Raw genomic sequence first — 23,934 nt, 5'->3', positions numbered from 1 at the left:
CATTAGAATTAGGGTTGCAGCGGTAGCTAGCAACCTAGTAAGAGACGATCACGTCCAATGTTAAGAAATATAAAACCGAACTCCTAAAGAAAAGTCAGATCAAAACATAAAGTATACCATTAGAACTGCTTTGTCCAAAACTCCTGTATAGGAAACTTTCTGTCATTTGACTTTAACAGTAAGAAAAGTGACAGCTACTACAGCATTCCGCCCAAACGGCATCTTGTTTCTTTTCCGGGTTGCAGTGGTAGCTAGCAACCTAGTAAGAGACGATCACGTCCAATGTTAATAAATATAAAATCCCATAACTCCTAGCAAAAGAGTCAGATCAAAACAAAAAGTACACCATTAGAACCGCCTTGTCCGAAACCCCTGTATTGGCTTGAAAATCAAGAAAAGTGGCAGCTAATATAGCTTTCTGCCTAAACGGCATACATTTTCTTTCTGGGTTGCAGCGGTAGCTAGAAACCTAGTAAGAGACGATCACGTCCAGTGTTAAGAAATATAATAACCCATAACTCCTAAAAATAGAGTCAGATCAAAACAAAAAGTAAACCATTAGAACCGCCTTGTCCAAAACCCCTTTATGGGAAAAGTAACCCATAACTCCTGAAAATATTCAGATCAAATCAAGAAGTACACTATTAGAACCGCCTTGTCCAAAACCTCTATATAGTAAACTTACCGTCCCTTGGCTTTGACAGAAAGGGAAATATATTGGCTTGAAAATCAAGAAAAGTGGCAGCTACTACAGCATCCTTCCCAAACGGCATTTTTTTTCTTCTTTTCCGGGTTGCAGCAGTAGCTAGCAACCTAGTAAGAGACGATCCCGTCCAATGTTAAGAATTATAAAAACCCGTAACTCCTAAAAAAAGAGTCAGATCAATACAAAAAGTAAACCATTAGGACCACTTTTTCCAAAACACCTATATATGAAACTTTCTGTTCCCTGGCTTGAACTGCAAGAGAAATATTTTGGCTTGAAAATCAAGAAAAGTGACAGCTACTACAGCATTCTGCCTAAACAGCATCTTTTTTCCCAGAACAGATAGTTTGGAACTGGAAAATCGTAGAGAGTTGTTCAATGGGTCATGTCAAAGGAAATTAATGGACCTTTTGTATTTAAATCAAATTATTTTTAAAACAGAATAAATTTTTCCACTAAAACTGTATTTTTGATGTCTTTTCATACTGCATTCTTTTCAAAGATGTTTGATTTTTGAAGCAATCACACAGTTTGTGGTAAAGCTATACTAAAAGTTTATATTCCATAGATAGATTGGCACTGGAACATCGTAGAGAGTTGTTCAATGGCTCATTTCAAAGAAAATTAATGGGGTTAAAAACTTTTTGTAATTAAAACAAATTATTTTTTAAATAGAATCGTTTTCTACGAAAAACTACATATTGAAATATGTAGTTAAAGATTGATCAATGACGTCATAATCGTATACCAGCGGTAAGATTTGAACCCGCGCCTCCGAAGAGACTGGTGGCTAACACCAGCGCCTTGGACCACTCGGCCACGCTGCCTCTCATAACTATATATGTGAATTCGGGTTGCAGCAGTAGCTATGAACCTAGTAAGAGACGGTCACGTCCAATGCTAAGAAATATAAAAACCCAGAACTTCTAAAAATAGAGTCAGATCAAAACAAAAGTACATCATTAGAACCACCTTGTCTGAAACCCTACTAAATAATTAATGAATCTCGTCATTGTTTTATTAGAACTATGATGTGAATAGAAAAACACGACATTATGTTGGTATTTCTGAAGACGTCATGAAATAATATCATTACTTCATAACGTCATAAAAATAACATCATTACGCCATGACGTCATGATTACTATAGAAAAGGCCACAAAAAAGGTTTTTTTACTAGCTATGATAGAGCATCGCTGCCTGTGTCCTTATATGCCCTTTTAATTCCTGCATGCATGTAGGTTCTTTGTTTAATTGAAACTCCTCCAAAACTTTCCCTAGAAATTTCAATTTAATGCCATTAGTATCGTTAGTTACAGTAACCGTAGAAGCAGCATTAAATGAATACACACAGTTTCTTTTGGCTAGCTCAAAATCCACAGCCTATGAAAGTATGATGGTGAAATTTTCAGAGAATATTTCGGTTGTACAGATGACAACGCTTGTTGGGGGGATGTTGAACTAACCAAAAGACAGTATTTGCATCATAGTACTAATGCTTCTAGTCCTACAACTACTGCTACTATTGCTGTTATTATTGCTACTGTGCTACTACTACGACTAATAAACCCAAGGGTATTAAGGCGAAAATTTTGGGCTGTATTGTAACTGTATTGAAATAAATCGAAACAAACTATGCCCATATAGGTTGTCATGAGGACGTATCAGCAATTCTTCAGGACAGATGATGGTATTAAGTTAAAAATTTTCATCGTGTGTTGAAGGGGATGTTGAAAAAAAAGGTGCTATTTGCATACTGCTACTAATGCTACTACAACTATTGCTACGCATGATTACTGAACCTTTCAACAATGCTGAAAAAATTGATGTCTCAAAACTTTGTTTGGCTATTTGTAATTGGAAATGATGGGCGTGGGGGGGGGCCTCTCAAATCACTTTGACTCTTAAAAAGGGCACTTCCAATTTAAAATTTGAATTGAGACCCGCAATCTCATCTCGCTATCTCATAATTTCAATCAGATGCGTTTGGCGAAAGGAGGGGTTATAGAAGAGGGGGGGGGGTAAATGCCTTCCGTCAGTTTTGACGCCTAAAAAGGAACTAAAAATGCCAAACTTAAACCAAATGAGCCTCTTCAAAAGTTAAACAGCACTCCCTTCCATAAAAACTTTAAATACCCCCTGGGCATAACTTACAACCCTTGGCCCTAATGTCTGGGGTTTGTTTCAACCCCAAAAGCCTTGTTATATGATATATAGACTTTTTTGAATAGAATCGCTATCTCAAAATTTAAATAAGACGCATTTCGGGACAATACGACATCTGTGTGCTGTGGAGGAGGGGGTAGCTGCCCTGTGATCACTTTGACTCTTAAAAAGAGCACTAGAGTGTCTGATTACAAATACAATGATCCCCCTCCGAAGTTTATATGACCACGCTTTCTATAAAAAAAACCTTATATGCCCCCAAGACACAACTTACAGCCTTTGAGCGCTAGGGGGCCTTTGAGCCTGAGCGCTAGGGGGATTTATTATCCTCGAAGACATTATTTCCAGACCTTTCAAATACGTTGAACAAAATGGCTGTTTCAAAATTTTGATTGGAAATGTTTGGGGAAATTATGGGTGTGGGGGGGGGCATTTGCCATCTGATCCCTTTCTACTAATAAAAAAAGCACTAGTCTTCTCAATTTCCAATCAAATGAGCCCCTTTTGAAGCTTCTACGACAAAACTTTCTATAAAAACCTTATATGCCCCAAGAGCATAACTAACGACCGTTGTCCTGAGGGCTGTGGGGGGAGGATTGTCATCGTTAAAGACATAATTTCCAGACCTATCAACTATGTTGAACAAAACGGCCATAAATGTTTGGGGAAATGATGGGGATGGGGGCGTGATTCTCCCTCCAATTACTTTCGACTATTATAGAGGGCAATAACCCTCTCAATTTAAAAAAGAATGAGCACTTTTTGAAGTTATTACGACAACGCTTTCTATAAAGACCTTATATGCCCCGAGGGCATAACTTACAACCTTAGCCCTGGGGCTGTGGGGGGCTGTCACACTAAAAGACATAATTTCCTGTGTTGTGAAGTGTATTTTATAGTATTTGGGGGTTGTAGTTGTAGATGCCTTTATTCTCCCTTCTAGGGGAGATAAACTCTGTCCCTAAGGTAATTAAACTTTGGTAGCGTGCCTTAGGCTATGACCGGACTAATGAGGCGTACCAACTGGGTATGTTCGAGGGGCTAAAGGTAGATTGTATAGAGGTTGTCCATAACACAATACTTTTATTCAGTTAACATATAATAATAACAGATATATATTTTCTACTGGAACTGGCTGTCCCAAGTAGACCATAAGTCTCAGAAACTACAATAATATAAGATACAGACACTTACAATGATAAGACAAGATTCCAAGGTATTTCTAAAATCAACAGACCAGAGGCCAGTCCGACATAAAGTTAGTATCCGTCTAAATCTGCCCCTTCCCATAAAATGTATCTTTTATACATTTTATCAACCACACCTTCCTTTAACCAACCGACGCAAATAGCTAGGAAGTGGTATTTCTCAATTTCCCGTTAAGCAGAAACTTGGCAGGATATATTCCTTATCTTAATAAAAAAGTGGTATTTCTAAACGTCGTATTTGCGTCTTATATATTTTTACTAAATTAATAATTAACTAAGTTAGAAAGCTTTACCACAATACTACCCATTTAAAGAAGAATTGTCCCAATTCTCAATATTTTACTTTTAAAACAACTTAATTTTGTTTACAGCTATTATGCTGCCATCTTTGGGTCATTATGTGCATCTACCCTCAGTGGGTTTCCTTAGGGTTATGCTTCTGGTCCATTATAGGCCATGTTCTTTTTTTGTCGAAGGATTTCAATTTGAAATTCATCCTTGTTTCTATTTTTCTCTGTCTCTAGGACTGAAAAAATACTCTTTTTACCCTTCTTCATATGCATCTTCTGTTTTAACTTGACTCCAAGCGGCTTTAGCATTATATTAGTGGTTCTGCCTAAATTAGATTTCAAGTTATATTAGAAAAGTTTATGAATTATTTGAGTTTTAATTTAATTCCCATTAATAATTTAATTTATCTGTGTGATGTGGTTGGTATACCGTTTATTTTTCGTTTTAGGAATGCCTTGGATAAATTACACATAACATTTTTGATTTTTACATTTTCACATATTTTTCCAGCACAAAGAATTTTCACATATTTCAATGATATAAGCTATTTGGGCTATGTAGTACATTCTCTAGGCCTAAATTAAGTTGTGATTTTATCTCACTGTCTGATGAACTTGTACGAGAGTCTGTAATACTGCTATAGTTTCCAAAATATCAGTTGATCAAGTATGGTTTGGTTTCTGATGTTATGAGATGATAGTATCAGGATATATTGAAGTGGCTTCAAAATTTGTTACTTCCCAAAAATGTGTCAAAATATGATTGAAAAAAATGGATCCAAAAGGATGCTACGAAAAATTTGATTTCCAAAAAAAAAGCTAAGGCTGTATCTAAAATAAATATTCATATTAGTATACACATAAAGCATAATTTGTTACCTATATATAGTAAAAAAAACACTCAAAATTTGTATATATCACTGCGTTCTTTTTTTTAACGAAAGTTGATTACTTTTAATTACTTTCTCCTCTTTTTAATTACTCTAAAAATAATATCCCGCTTAAATCGAAACATTATGTTTCTTCTTGGATTTATTCTTTCAAACTTAATACTTAACGGATTATTTCACAATAAAAATTATTTATACTTTGACTCAAAGTCCAACATTTACATATAACATTAAATCATTAGGTAAAACTTAAAGTTAATAAAAACATAGTATATATATATAAGCAATGTGTAATAACTTACACAAGTATTGTTTTTATTCGCAAAATTCGATAGGATATTTAACTACTGGTTAAAACTTAAAGCATTTAAAAAAAAATAAAACACGGTATAGACTAGCATTGGAATTAATTCCAATTATTGTTTTATGAATTGCTTATGAAGTATTAATCTAGAATACTTCTCGAATGATATAAAAACACAAATACTCAACATTTAATTCAGTATATTTACATGGATAGTTTAGGTTATATATGTATATATATATATATATATATATATATATATATATATATATATATATATATATATATATATATATATATATATATATATATATATATAATTAAATTATATATATAATTGTTAAAAAAATAATAATTATACTAGTAAGTTATGTTGATCACTATAACTTAATTGTTTAAACAACTTTTAAATAAGTCGTCAAGACTTTTATTGATAAGTCTAACTGCAATTATATTATAAAAAAATCAACTTTAGTAACAGACTTATGCACTATAATTAAGTGATTAGCCTCTATATAAGGGCTTGGAAATAGTTCATATAACATGACTTTGCTATTTACATTTCTATATTTTTTTTTACGATAACAATTCCATACTTATAAAAGTTTTCAAAATACCTTTATAATTGTATTTATTTTCTCAACAACATTTGTTACGACTATATAACTTTGCATATATGACTATATACATTTTCTTATCTTTGTTTTATCACTTTGGTTCTACTCCGAAACAACTTGTGTTATTAACAGTCATTAGCTTATTATATGCCTGTTTGTTTATTCAGAATTTTGAGCTTTCTAATTCTTTTAGAATTTTTGGTACTTGAGACAGTTTTATAACGTTTTGTCTGTAATCTCTCTTTTTTCCAGCTTTAATGTCCTTTTTAGATAAAGCTCCATTTACAGCTTAGATGTGATAAGCTAAAAATTTTTGCTGTACACCTTATACCTCTTATGCCATTATCAAATGACTCTTGCCTGTACTCTGAAGGTTTGCTTACCACGACTGCCTTCTGGTAGCTCCTTATAACGTTTACAGGTCCTATTGTCATCAGCTACAGCTAAAAGAACTATTATGAACCTGCACACACAATAACTAATTATTTACATTATTGCCACACTTTTTGATTTGTGGCTACAATTTTCTCTTGGGCTATTCTTTTTTCAGAAAAATGGCCCTTCTGCAGAAAATACCTGACCTTTATGGCACACAGTAATTCAGTTTTTGACATACAAGTGACAATGACTATTTTAACTTTCACTTTAACTTCCGAACTTTTTGTGGCCTTGTTTTAGTTCTAAACCTAACTTAAGTCATTTTGTATTTTTTGTGCCTTCTTTTAATTTAGCATGCCATGTTAGTAATTTTTCGTAACACGACTCCCACATAAGAGAGCGAAAAGTTGTCATGTCTACTTGGAGCATTTTTCCAATATTTCTATTACTCTCGGCCCGCGTTAACCGCTGTAACGGTGGCTCCGTAGAATTAATGCTACTTATTTTGTACCTATTAGTACAATTTTCATACTAGACTCGTTCTGTCAGTTCAATATATGCGTATAACAAAGCTTATTTGACTCCATTCAGTTTCTTTTCCTTTTAATTTTGTCTGGCTATATTTTCAACTTGAACCCTTCTCTCTTTTTTTTTGATTATTTATTTCAAAGAAGCCTAAGGGTTTTTTTTCCAGTTAAATAGGTCTTTCCTAATCCTATATTTATATGTTTCACGTATTTTTCAATATCATTAACAAGTCTTTATGTTGATTGCCCTTCTATGGTCAAATTCACTATCTCCTTATTTTTAAAAGGTGGGGGGGGTCTAATTTTTGCAACCTGTAAATTTTTATTATTTTTTTTTTAGACATTATTCAAATTTTTCTGTCCAAAAGTGTTTGTTTTAGAAAAGTACTGTATTTTTTCCCGCTGATTTTAGAACATTTTTAATTAAGTTTTGCCCCGCATTTGCTAGTTCTCATTTATTCATAAAAATGTACGTTTTTACGATATGCTGGTTGCCAATTTTTCCCAGCTTCAATTACTCTTTTATTTGCCAATGAAAGAGAGGCAATAATTCCTTTGCAAGGCTAAATAACTTTGAATTCGTTGCTCATTATCTGTGGTTTATTGATAAGCTTGAATCTGGGAGAATTACAAGAATGAATTTCTGTTCATTACTGCGAGTTTTTTTGTTGTGTAATGTTATGTTTTATTTTCAAAGAAAAAGTGGATACGTTCTGTTAGGGTTCGACGGCTTGGGATTTGGGTGTTTGGGTTGGCACAGGTGAAAACCAATTGTTTAAACTAGGATTCTCCTGTGCTAGTTCGTTTTCTCAGATCCAATACATCGCTAGAGTTAAAATTATTACCTTGAACTATTATTGTGGTTTGTTTGTGACGCTGGGGTTAATTTTTGGCTTATTCTTAATGGATTTTGTCGTTGGCTTTTACCTCCTGGTAAGTTTTTAGGTTATAATTTATTTTTATATTGCTTTTCGTTTCTTTTACCTCGCACTTTTTTTGCTTTCTAAGCTTATTCTAAGTTTCGCTTAAATCTTTATAGTGCCTAATTATTGTCTTTAATTAATTTTTTTTTCCTTTTTACCCAAAATTATTATATTAGACTATAACCAATTATAATAAGATTACAGTTAGTTTATACATGTCCGGATTCATGTAAACTCTCGCTGTATTTTCCAATTATTATTTTTTTTAAATTTCTTAAAAACAATTTTTTTTTCTAAATTCGACTGAAAGTGTCACCTCAAAGAGTCAAAGGTCAGTAGATGCATTGCATGTACTTAAAAACAATAGACCAGCAGTGATTGAGCTCAACTCCAAATTTTCTAGCTTCCAGTGACCCTATTTCAGTAGACTAACCTCCTTGTTCTTTTTTTTTTTTTTTTTTTTTTTTAATTATCCTCCCCGAAATAAAAAAATAATTTTTTTCAATATACATATCAAAAGAATCGCCTTTTAATGCTGATTCTAAATATATAGTGTTTATTAACCTTAACCCGTATAAAGTTAGGAATTTGAACGTTAATTATTGTAATATAAACTGTTACGCCCTGTGTAATTGTTTCCGTAATATTATTTCTATTTAGTTCCTGGATACAATCTACTTGTAGGCTCATTTGAATATAAGAGACTATTGGCTTCACTCTATTTGATTTCTACTATCAGACTGTCTTTTATCTGATATACACTCTATATGATATTCGACTAAACTTTACTGATTTATAATCAGACTAGACTTGAGGATGATTCGTTATTGAGTAACCGTCAAAGAAGACAATAGTTATCAATATTAGCTATCCCAAAAGGATGCATTGCCTTCCCTTTTTGTCGTAATGTGGCTTATATTCTATGTAAACAAGCATAACAGTTTTCATACACTGGTAGCTTTACATCCACATGGCTCGAAAGCAGCCATGGCTTAAAATTCAAATTAGAACTTTCTTCGGACGCATTTTGTGCGGCTAATTCAGAATTTAAACTTTTTCTAACACCATTATTCAGGTGAAGGTCCTCTGTGTAGGTAAAGGAGACCCTTTTAAGACCTATCACCATGCCTTCATTTTCTGTGATTAACACTTTGTTTCACCGAATTTTTCGCCTTATGCAGAGTTCCCATCAGAGTTGTGTAACAACTCTTTTTTTTGCTTCCTTCAGCGACTTTTTCTAAGCTTCTACATTTGTTTTCTTACTTATAAGGTTACTTTTCTCGTTTTTTTCCATCCCTTTCCTCAAGCACTTGAATTATATATTTATATATGTTTTCCTTCCCTTTGCTTGTGAAACTACATAACTAACCTAGTATTTGTTAGCTTTAACAAAGGTAATTCTATTGCTTATTACGTCGTAAAATGTCATATTTTCGAAGCATCTCTACTCCTAAAGCCCTCCGAAATGGCAGCTTCTAACCTATAATTGTTCGGACCACAATTTATGTGCTTCCTTTGCTAAATTGTAGCAGTGTTGTCCTTGAACAATAAGTCTATAGCCTGTACCTGTAGTAAGGCTGAATTAGGACCCTTTTTGCTACTTTTATGCCAAAAGTTCTTCTGTTTCTACCAACGTTTCATCGGTCTAGCTAGATTTTGTTTTTCTTTACGTATTATCTTTTATTTTATTCTTTCAATTCACGGCACAAATACTTTATTATTTAGTAATATACGGCACTACTACATTGCATTTAATACTAACACTAAAACTACTAATTATGCACTTGCTTCTACTTGCTAAAAACTAGATACTGTATTTTTTTTCTATTTTACAATTCTTGATCGAGCCTTTTTTCCATTTTATCTATTGTACCCAAATCTTTGAGGGGATACAAATCTATTTCTAATAGCCACAGTTCAAGCAAAGCTGCTCGAAGTTTTGCTAATTCGAGCGCCGCTAAAAGAAAAGTACATTTACTTTCCCCTTCTAATACGGTCATTTCGATTTTTTTTTGTATTTTGCAACCTTATTGTCGAAATCAACGAATAAAACAAACTTTCGAGCGCCATTTATCCTGCCCGATTCAGTAAGATCTGAGCTTCAACTCGTTTAACAATTACGACACATTTTTACTACCTACCCAAGAAGTCATTAGCTATTTTTCAGTGCTTAATTTTATATAACGTCACTCATTACGTCATATATGGTTGTTAGTACACAATCGGTGTTAGATCTTACGTCACGTTACTTATTACTTCATATATGGTTATGATTGCTTGAAAAATCAAATATCTTTGAAAATACCAAAAAAAAACATCTAAAATGCAGTTTTTTTGCATAAAGTGATTCCGATTGTATTTTTTTTGTTTTTTATTAAAAGAATGTATTAAAACTTTTAATTTCTGTTCAAATAAGCCCTCTCAAAAAACTCTAGGACTTATGGGTCGATATAATAACCCCCGGGAAAAAGAAAAAAAAGGGCAAATAAACACGTATCCGTGATCTTTCTTCTGGCAAAAAATAAAAAATTCCACATTTTTGCAGATAGGAGCTTGAAACCTCTACAGGAAGGTTCCATGATGCGCTAAATATGACGATGTGAGTTTCATTAAGATGCTATGACTTTTAGGGGGTGTTTTCCCCTTTTTTTTTAAAAACAGGGCAAATTTTCTCAGGCTCATAACTTTTGAAAAATATGAGTAAACTTGATGAAACTTACGTATTTAAAATTCATATAAAAATCCGATTCTTTTGATGTATCTATTGATGTCAAAATTCCATTTTTTAGAGTTTTGGTTACTATTGAGACGAGTCGCTCTTACTATACAGTTCATTATCACGAACAGTTTGATTATCTACAGCATCTCTCAGTGTAAAAAGTATCACCATACTAAGTAATTTGCTACCTACAAAGACCATTTTGAATTGAGCATGCCCGAGATAAATGATTGGATTCAAAGATACGATTGGATTTTAGAACTGCTTGGAGGAATTTCTTTTGCAGTATAATAAAAACTGAAAAATTATCTCATGCCCAAGCTCCGAAAAATAGCTAATGGCTTCTCGGGTAGGTAGGACAAATATGACGTAATTGCTAAACGATTTGAAGCTCAGATCTTAATAAATCGGGCTGGATAAATGGCGCTCGAGAGTTTGTTTTATTCGTTGATTTAGACAAGTAAGCTCACTTCAGTCTATACAGGTAAAAAAAATTGCATTTTTTTTTTTTTTTGTATAAAAAAGCAATTTAAAAATTGATATTTAAAAATGTCATATTTTAAACCGTAGTGTAGGCCATCTTTGTTGATAATAAGCAGCCTAAAAAGTATACAATTACACTATAGTTGTGTATAAAACGTCATCATGGAAGTTCCAAGAATTTTCTTATTTTTTTTGGAAAAAATTAAAAATGTGTTTCCACCCAGGATCAAACTGGGGACCTTGTGCATGTCAAGCAGACGTGATAACCACTACACCACGGAAATTTATTTTTGTACAACAAACTATTTTGTTTAACAAAAAATTAATTCTTACTTTGCGGTTTGTTTTTCTTCGACATGGTATTGTTCCAAATCAAATTGGGTATCATTCTAGTCTGCGGACTCTCCTGATGAAAATACTATAATCGGACATCCACCATATGGCTAATATGGGAGTAAAGTTCATTTGTGATGCAAATGGATGTTATATTTAGATTAAGGATGCAATTCCAGGTATATATTTGCACATTGGGGGGTGGGGGTATATATTCTGTGAATATATAGGTTCTAAGAAATTCATGAATTTCTTAGAAAAACTAAGAAAACAAGGAAAAAGGTGAAGATAAAGGCTCTACCCCTGCAAAATGTGTTAACTAGGATTATTCTGCATATCATGGAGTACTAATTGTTTTCTTAATATGTTTCCTTATGTCCAACTGGACTCCTAGGCATAAAATACTGGTTGCTTGGTTTGATAATTTAAAGATTTGTATATGTATATATATATATATATATATATATATATATATATATATATATATATATATATATATATATATATATATATATATATACACTGTCAAATTAGCCATCTGGTGGTATCCCATATAACCCCTACTTAATATTCTTCTAATATGTTTCTCTTACGCTCAATCCTAATGAAATATACCTAAGTATGATAAAAATGTAATACTTTAGAAACAAATTTGGCCTATATATTTGCACATTATGGGGTGAGGGTAAAGTATAGCGGGTCTGCATGCCTAATATGTTAGGTACAATTATTCTGCATATTATCAAGTAAGAATTGTTTTCTAACTCCACACTGTCCAAATACTTTACCCCCTCCCAAAATGTACAAATATATAGACCAAATTATATATTTTCAATCTATTCTGTCACTTCTCTTTGTCTTGTCTCACGCTAAGCTGGAAGAAACTAACGAAAAAAACGGTTCTATAATGCGTCAATGAATGAACAACTATGGCGGTAGGGGCTATATCATACAAGTGCCTACCCTCCTTTGGTATTGTCATTGAAAAATGCCTTTTCTGTTTTTTCTTCTTTTTTTTATTCAGAAGAATCACCTCCCCCCCCTATCTCGTTGATTGCCACCGCTGGCTATAATAACAAAAGAGAAGCCTAGGAACCAGAGCTATTGCTAGAGTTGGTGGCACCCGGTGAAAAGTAATTGCAGCGCCCCCCTCCAGACTCAAATATAAGCAAAAAGGCTAAATCGAGAAAAGGCGAAATTTGATGGGCAAAGTGGGAAATTCCTCAGCCTCATTTTATTCTGAACCAATGCTTCCGTCAGTCCGAAAGAACGAGAACAGTTGGATAAATATATTATTTAAAAATGGTTTAACAGAATAAAAATATAGTGCCAAGACCTTTAAGCCGACTGGAGACAAAAAATGATTAGCCCCCTCCTCTGTCGTCTTCCTGAGTCAAAATATCCAAGTCCATTTGTCTCTCCAATACTCCAAGTGTCAACTTGATTCCTCAAACCGTCCCGAGATACTGTCTGGCAACAAAGAGCTACTTTTGATTTACCTCACTGCTTGACTGTGAATAGATTCTTAATCCCTTAGCAACTTATAGTACAAAAGATATAGGTGGATCAAAGACAAAACACGTTTAGTCTCCTACCCCAAACATAAAATGAAACGTTCCCCTGTCCGCTTCCTGCTCCCCCTACAATAACTGAAAGTTTCAACTCCATCCTCCAAGCCGTTATCAAAAGATTGCTCCTCTTCCCAAGACAACATTTGAGGTCCACTTGACCCCTCTTACACTCCCTGAAAGTTTCAACGTGATTCTTTAAAATGATGTTGGCTTCTCTGCATTCAAATCCCCTGAGGATTAAAAAAACGTGTTTACCTAATAGCGTCCAAATAGATGAACCCCCTTGTCTCCTAGTTACGCCACTCATCAGTACTGTCGCTTTTAGCTTAAAAAATGTGTCGACAAACCTTTAAAGGTACCCCCACATGTTGTAAAAACCGTGTTTATGATTGTGAATGGAGCTGACAGCATTAAATTCTGCACTGCCTGAAATATAAGTCTATACCCGTGGGTTGTAAAACCTGAAGTATCGCAGGGGGTATTGTATTTAACCTGAGGAACACAGATTTTGACCATTGAACATAACCCAAGTTTTAAAAAGACTTAATTTATTCCTAAATTATTGGTCTAAGTTGTCAAAACATCTGAAGAAGCCTTTGGACAAAAGTCTTGTCGAGTGAATTATTGTTGAAGATATTTGGCTAAGCTTTTGTTTTTGAAGCTGAAAAGACGACTTTATCGGCTCCTTGTACGCATATCTTAAGTCATATACAAAAAGAAATCAAGTTTATTATAAAAGTAACACAAGTTTGCTTCCAGGACTGTTTGGCGATTATTAACTTTGTTCAGAAGTAAGGTTGGTCTTTCTCAAACGCGGCCAGTAAACACACGGGACAAAAAAGTGAAGACTTTTGAGGGACCTGATGCCTCTTATCATGCCTTTTTGACCCTGCGCTCTGGAAGACGAATAAGGACAATATTTCCAGGAACCGTTACACTTAATAGCAGAAATACATCTGATGCGTCTTCCCCGACGATTTTGCAAGGGAAATATGCATTTGCGGAGGTTAGCATCTAATTATTGACTCAAACCAATAGTGATGTTTTTATCATGTAGTCTTTTTCTTAAGGAATAAGAGCAAGCTCTCAGTCTATTCTGACCCCAATGATATTTTTGTACCGTACCGAAACCCTAAGATATCGTTTTCTAACTTTGAATATCAAAGCTCTTGACGGTTTTATCGACTTATTACTTGCAGATCTACAATTATAGGGAACCAATAATATGAAGAAAAAAAATATTATCCTCTTAGGCTGTCTTCGTTGGGTTAATTACGTTTTCTCTTTTTTTTATATACATAATGCTCTGTATAAACTTATTTTTTTGCTAATTGATTCTCAATTTATGCTTATTGCCCAAATCACATTTATGGAAAACAGTGATTTTTTTCACATTTCCGTAGCCTGGATAGATTTTAGAACCTTATTTACAATTTACTTTTCTGTCAGCTGAGCAAGGCGTGTTGAGAAATATCTCATGATTGAACGCAACGTAAATTCTACAAAAAAATGGAAAAATAGATTCTGTTTTTTTCAACAGCTATCGTGGATAAGGTATTTTCACGTTTTTTCTGTTATTTTTTTCTGTTATATGTTATGTTATTTATGCATTTTTGATGTTATGTTTTTATGGTATTTTAGGTTTTTTATCGAATTTTCTAGATACAAAATAACAATTGTGATTTCAAAACTTCCAATTTCTATTTATATATGCAAGCTAGAATATGCGACATACTGTAATGCATTTTGGATCACCGTGCTTAGCTTTTGGTTGTGGAACGTGAATCTCAGTTTCAAAAAACATACCCCATAACGCCCTCGATTTAGATTGCCCCACCTGAACGGCTGGTAAATTTTTCTGACAAAGATCCCCTGATGATACAATTTTGATTGCTTCCTATCTGCTTTTGGTCCTTAGCTGTCCTCCGACGGTGAAACATAAACTGGAAATCTATTTGAAAAAGAAGACAGAAAAAAACCCACTCATAATGGAAAGACACAAATAGAGGGAGTAGAAAGTAATTTTGGGGCAATAATAGTAATGATGCCAAGTATGTATACTTATTAGACACATATATGTAGGAGCACATAGGAATGGCACCAGAGGGGTGGGGGCTGTGCTATCGCATTTTTTATACAGGAGGTTTGAGTTTCATCTATAGGTTAGGGTTACCTACCTAGCTAGCAGGAGGAAGTGGGTAATTGATTCTTGTTTGAATTACAGATTCTTGATGCTCTTCGGCCTATGATACACCTAAGTTCGGTTTCATATTTTGGCCTTAACAGTTGGATTCCGTGGATTATATCTCTTCTTGCAGATAGCACCAGGTAAGTCATTCTCTATATGAGAACATAATAATTTCTGAATTAGATAGCAATATGACTCTCGAAATTTCATGGAAATTTTAGTTTGACACCTTTAATCGTTCTTGAAATACTGCAGGTATGCCTTGTTGACAACCTGGATACATGTAGTGCCTTTTGATTTAATTCAGCAGCCCTACCCTTCCCCTCAGCATTCCCTGGAATTTCCAAGTTGAAGGCCCTAGCTCTTTTTAGATATTGCTGCTATGCCCTATTGACAACTTGAATGTTCACAACAACAACATCAACGTTGTTGAGTCGGTTCAACATTCCTCTCAACATTCGCTAGAAAATTCAATGTAATACTTTTAGCCGTTTCAGGGTATTGCAGTTGTGCCTTTTTGTCAGCTTGAACGCACATGGTGCCCTTTGATTTAGATCAACATTCCCTGAAAGTTTCAACTTAGCGCCCTTAGTTTTTCTGTTCATACTGCATATACGCCGTTTTGAAACCATAGATGCGTAAAGTGTCTTTCCGTTTAGTTCAACAACTTCCTCACCATCCACTAAAAGCTACAACTTCACACCTTTATCCATTCCTTAGATATTGCAGATACGCTCTTTTGACAATCTGGAGAAACACGCTGTCTTAATTTAGTTCAAAATCCCCCTCAACCTGCTCTGAAAGTTTCAACTTAATACCCTTAGTCGTTCTGGAGATATTGCTGATACGCCCTTTGGCAACCTGCATAAACATAGTTTCTTTGGTTTGACTTCAGCATTTCCTTTCACCTTACTACTCTTTGGCGTTTTGGAGTCCAAGCATGCCCCCGGTTTTCAATGACAAAACCTATATGTAAACAGTAGATAACTTGTTTAATTTTCTTGGCCCTGGTGTTGTGAGGTGTATTTATGGTATTTGGGTGATGTAATCGTAGATGCCTTTATTTCTCCCTTTATAAGGGAGGTAAACTCTGGCCCTAAGGTAATTAAACTTTGGTAGCGTGCCTCAGGCTATGTCCGAACTAATGAGGCGTACCAGCTGGGTATGTTCGAGGGGCTAAAGGTAGATTGTATATAGGTTGTCCATAATACAATACTTTTATTCAGTTCACATATAATAATAACAGATATATATTTTCTACTAAGGCTGGCTGTCCTAAGTAGACTACAAGTCTCAGAAAAACTACAATAATATATAATAGAATACTTAGACACTTACAATGATCCGACAAGATTCCAAGGTATTTCTAAAAACAACGGACCAGAGGTCAGTCCGGGCTAAAATTAGTATCAGTCTACCCCTTCCCATAAAATGTATCTTTTATACATTTTTATCAACCACACCTTCCTTTAACCAACCGACGCAATAGCTAGGAAGTGGTGATTTCTCAATTTCCCGTTAAGCAGAAACTTGGCAGGATATATTCCTTATCTTAATAAAAAGTGGTATTTCTAAACTTTGTATTTGCGTCTTAATATATCTTTACTAAATTCATAATTAACTAAATTAGAAAGCTTTACCACACTGGGGCTGTCTGGGGTCATGTCGTTCTTGGAGGCATAGTTTTTGCACCTTTCAATTATTTCGAACAAAATGGCTGTCTCAGAATTTTCATCGGATGGCCTTGGAAGTTGAGGCAGAATGAAGAGGGTATGGGAGGGGGGCTTGTTTCCCTGCAATCTATTTGACCCTAAAAAAGGCACTAGAACTTTCCATTTCTAATCGAATAAGGCCCCTCTGAGGTTTCTACGACATCTTCCATACGAAGGGGCCAAGTGAAAAATATAAATTAAAATCATATCGCTCCTTCCGTAGACAGTTCTATTGCGCTGCCTATGATTAATATTATGAACAAGAAACTTGAAAAATCCGAAAAATCTTTAAGATGAAGGATTTATCCCCAAAGTTTTGCGAAAATGGTCAACAAGTATAAACAAAAAAAACACTTCAAAACACACATTTGAGCATAAAAAGGGGGACTTGCGAAGTGCTTTCTTATTTTGGGAAAGGAATTTTCTTTGGCCTCTACTTGGGACTAGATCTCTGCTCCCTGAAAGAATAATAAATTCTATCAAATGTCTTTTGTTTGTTTTTCCTTAATCAAATTTCCGCATTACAAACAAAACAAATAATATAAATGAATCAAACAGTTCGTGGTAACGAACTGTAAGTAGGGAGCGACCCGGCTCAATGGTAACCGAAACTCTAAAAAACGAAATTAAAATTTTGGTACCAATAGATACATCAAAAGAATCAGATTTTAATTCTGATTTTAAATATATAAGTTTCATCAAGTTTAATCTTACCCATCAAAAGTTACGCGGCTGAGAAAATTTGGCTGATTTTTGAAAAAAGGGGGAAAGACCCCCTAAAAGTTATAGAACCTTAATGAAATTCACACCATCATATTCAGTATATCAGATAACCCTGCTGTAGAGGTTTCAAGCTCCTATCTACAAAAATGTGGAATTTTGCATTTTTTGCCAGAAGAAAGATCACGGATACGTGTTTATTTGTTTGTTTGTTTGGTTTTTTTCTTTTCCCCAGGGGTAATCGTATTGACCCAGTGGTCCTAGAATATCGTAGGAGGGCTCATTGGAACGGAAATTAAAAGTTCTAGTGCCCTTTTAAAGTGACCAAAAAAAATGGAGGGCAACTAGGCCCCCTCACACGCTAATTTTTTTCTCAAAGTAAACCAATCAAAATTTTGAGATAGCCATTTTGTTCAGCATAGTCAAAAATCTAATAAATATGTCTCTGAGGATGACTTAATCCCCTAAAGTTCCCAGGGGAAGGGCTGCAAGTTATGAACTTTGCTCATTGATTACATATTGTATTGGTTATTGGGAAGTATACAGACATTTTCCGGAAGAACCCCGTCATATACGTAATAACATATACGTAATAAAAAAAACAATAAAAAAACAAGCAATACGGCTCAATAGTAATCTAAACTTTTAAAAACGGAACTTTGATATCAATAAATGTATCAAAAGAATGGGCTTATAGTGCTGATTCTAAATATATGAATTTTCTTTAGTTTAGTATTACTCATCAAAGGCTACGAGCCTGAGAAAATTTACCTGATTTTTTAAAGAGGGGGAAACATCCCTAAAAGTGAAAGAATTTTAATAAAAATCACACCGTCAGATTCAGCGTATCAGAAAACCCTATAACATAGGTTTCAGGCTCGTATCTGTAAAAATCTGCAACTTTGTATATTTTGCCAGAAGAAAAATATACGAGTATAGAAGTTCGTTACGTAAGTTAATTTGTAAATTATGTCAGAACCAAATTTAGAGACAGCCATTTAGCAAAAGAAAAGTAAAATTTTTATGCAAATTTTGCAAATTTTGCAATTTTTATGCAAATTTTTATACTTATTCAATGACGGTGAGCCAAAATAAAAGCTGCATTAACTAAAAAACGATCAGAAATTAAATAAAAAAAACAAGTTTTTTAAACTGAAAGTAAGGAGCGACATTAAAACTTAAAACGAACAGAAATTATTCCGTATATGAAAGGAGGGGTGTCCCCTCCTCAACGCCTCGCTTTTTCCGCTAAAGTTTGACTCTGTCTCACAACTTTGTTTTTTAAAACAATAAAAAACTTTAGCGTAAAGAGCGAGGCGTTGAGGAGGGGACAGCCCCTTTCATATACGGAATAATTTCTGTTTGTTTTAAGTTTTAATGTCGCTCCTTACTTTCAGTTTAAAAAACTTGTTTTTTTATTTAATAATATAAAGGAATAAATGTATAAATGGAATACCGTTCTTGAAAGTTGTGAGAATGAGTCCAAGGCAGACCATTTACCATAGGGATGGGACGAATAAGGTGCATTTTAACGTGCTGTTTTGATTTTCCAGTGGGGGGGATAGTGACCAACCAAAATATATATATATATTTAATTTTCCCCCCAAAATATTTTTTTTCAATATACATATCAAAAGAATTGCCTTTTAATGCTGATTCTAAATATGTGTAATTTAATTAGTTTCACTACACCTATTTAAAAGTTACGTGGCCTTACTTAATTTCTTTTATGAAACGTAGCCTAATTCGTTTTGACAAGTCTTGTCATTACACCATTCGCGAAGTTTTATTTCGTTTCGAAGACAAAATTTTTTGCAGGAAGCTATGATGTCACTTTAGATCGGAGTTTTTTTTCTGGGAACTTATGAGTATTTAGGCTAAAAAAAAAATGGAATTTCTTTTCTACGTGAAGTTAAAAATTTTTACTGGCGATATATATTGTGAGGAAAACTTTGATGATATTTACATACGGATAAAAATAAGAAACTATCGATATTTCTTTAGAGGCTCTTCACTCGTTTTATTTTTATTTATTATTTTTTTTCCGTCATAACTTTTTTACTTAAATATAAATCTGCTGGGGACTAAGCCTGTTCTGCCTTTCTCCGTTTCCTGGTCCAAATTTTGGACTCCAAATTTTTGCTTCTCTTCTTTATAATATTTGCAAGTTTTTCCGTGGTCTCTATAGTGTGGTTTACAAGGCTCTGAATTCGAGCGCGGTTTTGTTGCCTTGTCAAATATCTTTAATCTTTGTTTCTCCTCATGTTTGGCCTTTTTCATAAGTGATTTAGCTACTTGTGCTGCTGACGAAGGAACTTGTTGCTGTCCTTCGGGTTTCTTTACTTTTCTCCATAATTTCTCTCTTAAAGAGGGTTTTCTTAACGATGGTCCAGGTTTAGTGATATTAGTTTTTGTAGAAGAATTTTCAATATCACCGTCTGTTAGCTCACGTCTGGTATATGGAGTTTCTTTCAAAAGCCGTTTTTCGTTAACACTGTAGGCGAGTTTCGTGTATGAAAATCAGACAATTCGTTGGCTTCTACTAATTCTTCTTTCTCGTTGGGTTTTACCTTTGGTTCATCATGTTTTAAGCCCTTATGTTGTATTTGATGTTCTTCATCGCTAGTATCCGATGAGCATCGAATATTTACTCTTTTCTGTTGTTTTCCGTGTATAGATTGTAGTCACAGCTGGGCATCTTAACTCTTCCTCTTCCGCCAACTCTTGTGGTTGTTAAAAAGGTCATTAAATTAATACAGTCTTCTGACATACACTGGTGAATTTGTGTCCTTTTCTTCATCGTCTGAAAGAATAGGCTCTGTTTTCCACGGTTGTGAAAAATATCCCTTTTTTATTCTATTATGGTGTACTACTTCTTCCTTTTCCTTATACTGATGCTTTAGAACATATGTTAAGTTATTTGGTAAAATTTTTACAATCCTGTAGGGCCCATCCCATTTCGGTTTTAACTTTTTTGTCGCGTCCAGGTTGGTTTTGTATACGTAAACCAAGTCTCCTAAACAGTAATTTGTTTTATTTTTGCTTGTTCGGTCATATTTTTCTTTTTGTTCTGTTTTCGCATCTTCCAGAATGTCTTTAACTTATTCCATAGCTTTTTTCATTCGCATCACCATTTCTTGCTTATATTGGTCTAGGTTGTAATATATTCTATCATTTTGTATTTCATCTAAACAAATTCTGGGATCTCTTAGATGTTGCAAAAAAATGGCGTTTCCTTCAATGAATGTGAAAAAATCATATTTATTGCAAAGACTAAAAATGGTAAATTTTCATCCCAATTTTCATTTTCTTCTCTTGCATGTATTCCCAGCATATAAGCTAATTCCTTATGTTTGCCTTCAACCTTTCTATTAGCGACTGCCATATAATGCGGTGTAAACCATCGTTTCAAACCCAGATATTCCGTAATTTTGTCTATTCATTTGGCTCTTAAGCATAGCCCATTGTCGCTGAGTAAAAGTCTAGGAGAAACTTCGTGTTCCAAAAGATGACATCTGACCAAAACCTTCGTAATAGTTTTTGTCTTTTCGTCTTTGATTGGAAAAGCGTATAAGTATGAGTTAAAATGGTCAACTACGGTTAGTACACATCTGTTTCCTTTCCTGGAAACTGGTAAACTTCCTCCTGTTCCCCAATGTCTATTTAGATTAATCCTCCTACCCCTGAAGGGGTGGGGTAGAGGCCTAATTCGGCCGAGGGGTCTTTTGTGGTAACTTTTGTTTATCACATTCTGTGCAGCTTTGAGTAAACGCGCTTACTTTTGAGCAAATTTTTGGACAGTAAAATTTTTCTTTCAGCCTCCCGATAGTTTTTGCTTCTCCCTTGTGACAGCCGATCGCTACATTCGTCATCTGTAAAATTTTCTAAGTCCTTTAAAAAATGTTTAAAGTGCTCTGGCAGTTCCGTTCCTTTCGATAAAAAGGATTTCATCGCTAAACGAAAATCATCTTTATCTTGATGATTCTAAATATTTCCGTAAGAAAGTATTTCCACCCCTTCCAGTTCTTCTTGGATGGTTGTTATCAAATTTTCTTCCGTGTCTGGATTTCGTGACAAATAGTCTGGTAAAATGTTTGCACGGCCCTTTATATATATTGGGGTATATGAATATGCTTGCAGACGTAGTATCCACCGTGTCAGCCGGGCTGAAGTATTTTGCATCGTATGTAGCCAAATTAATGATTTTTGGTCTACGCGTAAAATGAATTTTTTCCCAAGTAAAAATTGTCGAAAACATTTTGTCGAAACAATAACTGCTAAACATTCCCTTTCAACTGTCGAGTATTTTCTTTCTGCCTCCAACAGCGACGTGCTGGCGTATTGGACTATTGATTCTTCTCCTTCAAAATTCATGTTTAATAATATAGCTCCTATAACGTACCCCGAAGCATCTGTTTGCAAACAGAAGTCTTGTGACAAATCTGGTAGTTTAAGTATTAGTGCCAGTAATAATTGCCTTTTTTTTCATTTAGCGCTTGCTTTGCGTCCGTTGGACATTCGAATTTACGTGATTTTTTCAAGAGGTTTGTCAAAGGTTGCGATGCCTTTGCATAATTTTTAATGTATTTTCTCAGAAAAGTTAATAAACCATAAACTGATCTGCAGTTGCATCTGTTTTTAGAATGCTGCAAGTTTTGGATTGCTGTAAACTTTTTTTGATTTGATGAAAGAGCACCTTGGTTTATCAGGTATCCAAGAAAAACTAATTTTGGTACTACTATTTTTAACTTCTCTGGTTTTTATTTTAAGCCTGCTTTTTCAAACTTTTCCAGTATTTTTCTAAGTCCGACCAAGTGGTCTTCCAGGCTTTCATTAAACAAACTTACATCATCTAAACAAGCCAAGGTATCTGTTTTTCTTTCTGGTTCGTTATCTTTTAACAACAAATTCATTTGTCGATTAAAACAACTTGGACTAAATGATAATCCGAAAAGTTTACGTCTCAACGTGATACTTTTCCAGTTGTCTAAAATTACCGTAGCTTTATGATTTGTTTCTGCATCTAAAGCGATTCACCAATATCGTGCTATTAATTCAAAACTAGTGTAATATTTTGTACCTTCTAGCGAATCTAAAATCGTGTCAATTCTTGGTAACATCATCACGTCTTTTGCCGTGACGGCATTCAATGCCCTAAAATCTATACATAATCTCTAGGTGTTATCTTTTTTCCTGACTAATACTAGTGGAAAACATCAATCGCTAATACTTTCTTTAATTATTCCCTGATCTTACATTTCCCTTATTTGGCTTTCTAGCCATGGTTTTAAATGATAAGGTTTTTTATGCGATGACTTTTTGATTGGAGGGCCTTCTATTAATATCTTTTTTGTCATTAAATGAGTTAGTGTGAAATTTACTTTGATTATTGCAAACGTTCATTTGAAATCCCAAAAAATATTATCAACCAGCGTTTATATTTTTCCCGATAGATGTTTTAACTCAAACTGTTGCAAAAAATCCGTTTTCGACATTTCATACTTTTCTTGTGGTTGCAGTTTTAATGAGGATAATTGTTCTTGGCTAGTGAAATATGCGCTTAATTCTTGACTGTTTAGAGATTCTATTTCTGAATGTGAAATTTTCACACTGATTCAAGTTCTTACTGGCTCATTTTTACTTTATTATTACGTAGATTTGATAGTTTTAAGCATGTTATGCTATTTTCATTTTTTATAACTTGATTTTCCACGAAAATCCTGGGGTATTCTCTTATGGTGTATCCTCCTATCATGACGTCCATTGTTTTAACCTTTCCTTCTTTTGTATTTAATGTCACTAGAACTTGAGCTGTCGTTCCCCCTTCTATTGTGATTTTTTCGTATATTTTTAGGTTATAATTCGAATGTTCACTTTTGTTATCTGTTGTTACGCAAATTTGCCTATTATTTTCATTTGCCTGGTTTATGGTTATTGTATCAGATATGGGTTCCCATACAATCCCATATTTTCTTATGGCATCTACTCCTAGAATACAAGGAAATGGTAGCTGCTTGCATATTATCACTGTTACCGTTATTTCTTTACCTCCTGTGCTAAATTTTAATGGACATTCTCCCAAAATTGTCAGCCTGTGCCCTGTCACTGATGTCAGGGTATTCTGGCATCTGCTTACGCGATTTTTGGCACTAGGAGGAAACCTCTTAAAAACTTCCTATCTAATTAATGATTTAGATGC

General features: G+C 34.2%; 1 protein-coding gene across 3 annotated transcripts in view; it reads left to right on the top strand.

Moving 5' to 3' along the window:
* Positions 1-23,934, top strand: part of Pex16 (peroxisomal biogenesis factor 16) — a 114,951-nt gene that overhangs the window by 85,131 nt on the left and 5,886 nt on the right. For all 3 annotated transcript variants that reach the window (XM_089087696.1, XM_089087695.1, XM_089087697.1), the window contains exons 4-5: positions 13,875-14,121; positions 15,340-15,443. In XM_089087696.1, the coding sequence (XP_088943822.1) occupies positions 13,875-14,121; positions 15,340-15,443 (351 nt within the window). The remainder of the gene's footprint in view (positions 1-13,874; positions 14,122-15,339; positions 15,444-23,934) is intronic.

This window comes from Artemia sp. Qi Xiang Cuo, chromosome 4, assembly GCF_049724085.1.
Source record: "Artemia sp. Qi Xiang Cuo chromosome 4, ASM4972408v1, whole genome shotgun sequence".
In the NCBI taxonomy this organism is placed as follows: domain Eukaryota; kingdom Metazoa; phylum Arthropoda; class Branchiopoda; order Anostraca; family Artemiidae; genus Artemia; species Artemia sp. Qi Xiang Cuo.
Note: the sequence above shows the minus strand (reverse complement) of the source record. Positions and strands in the feature narration are given on the sequence as shown.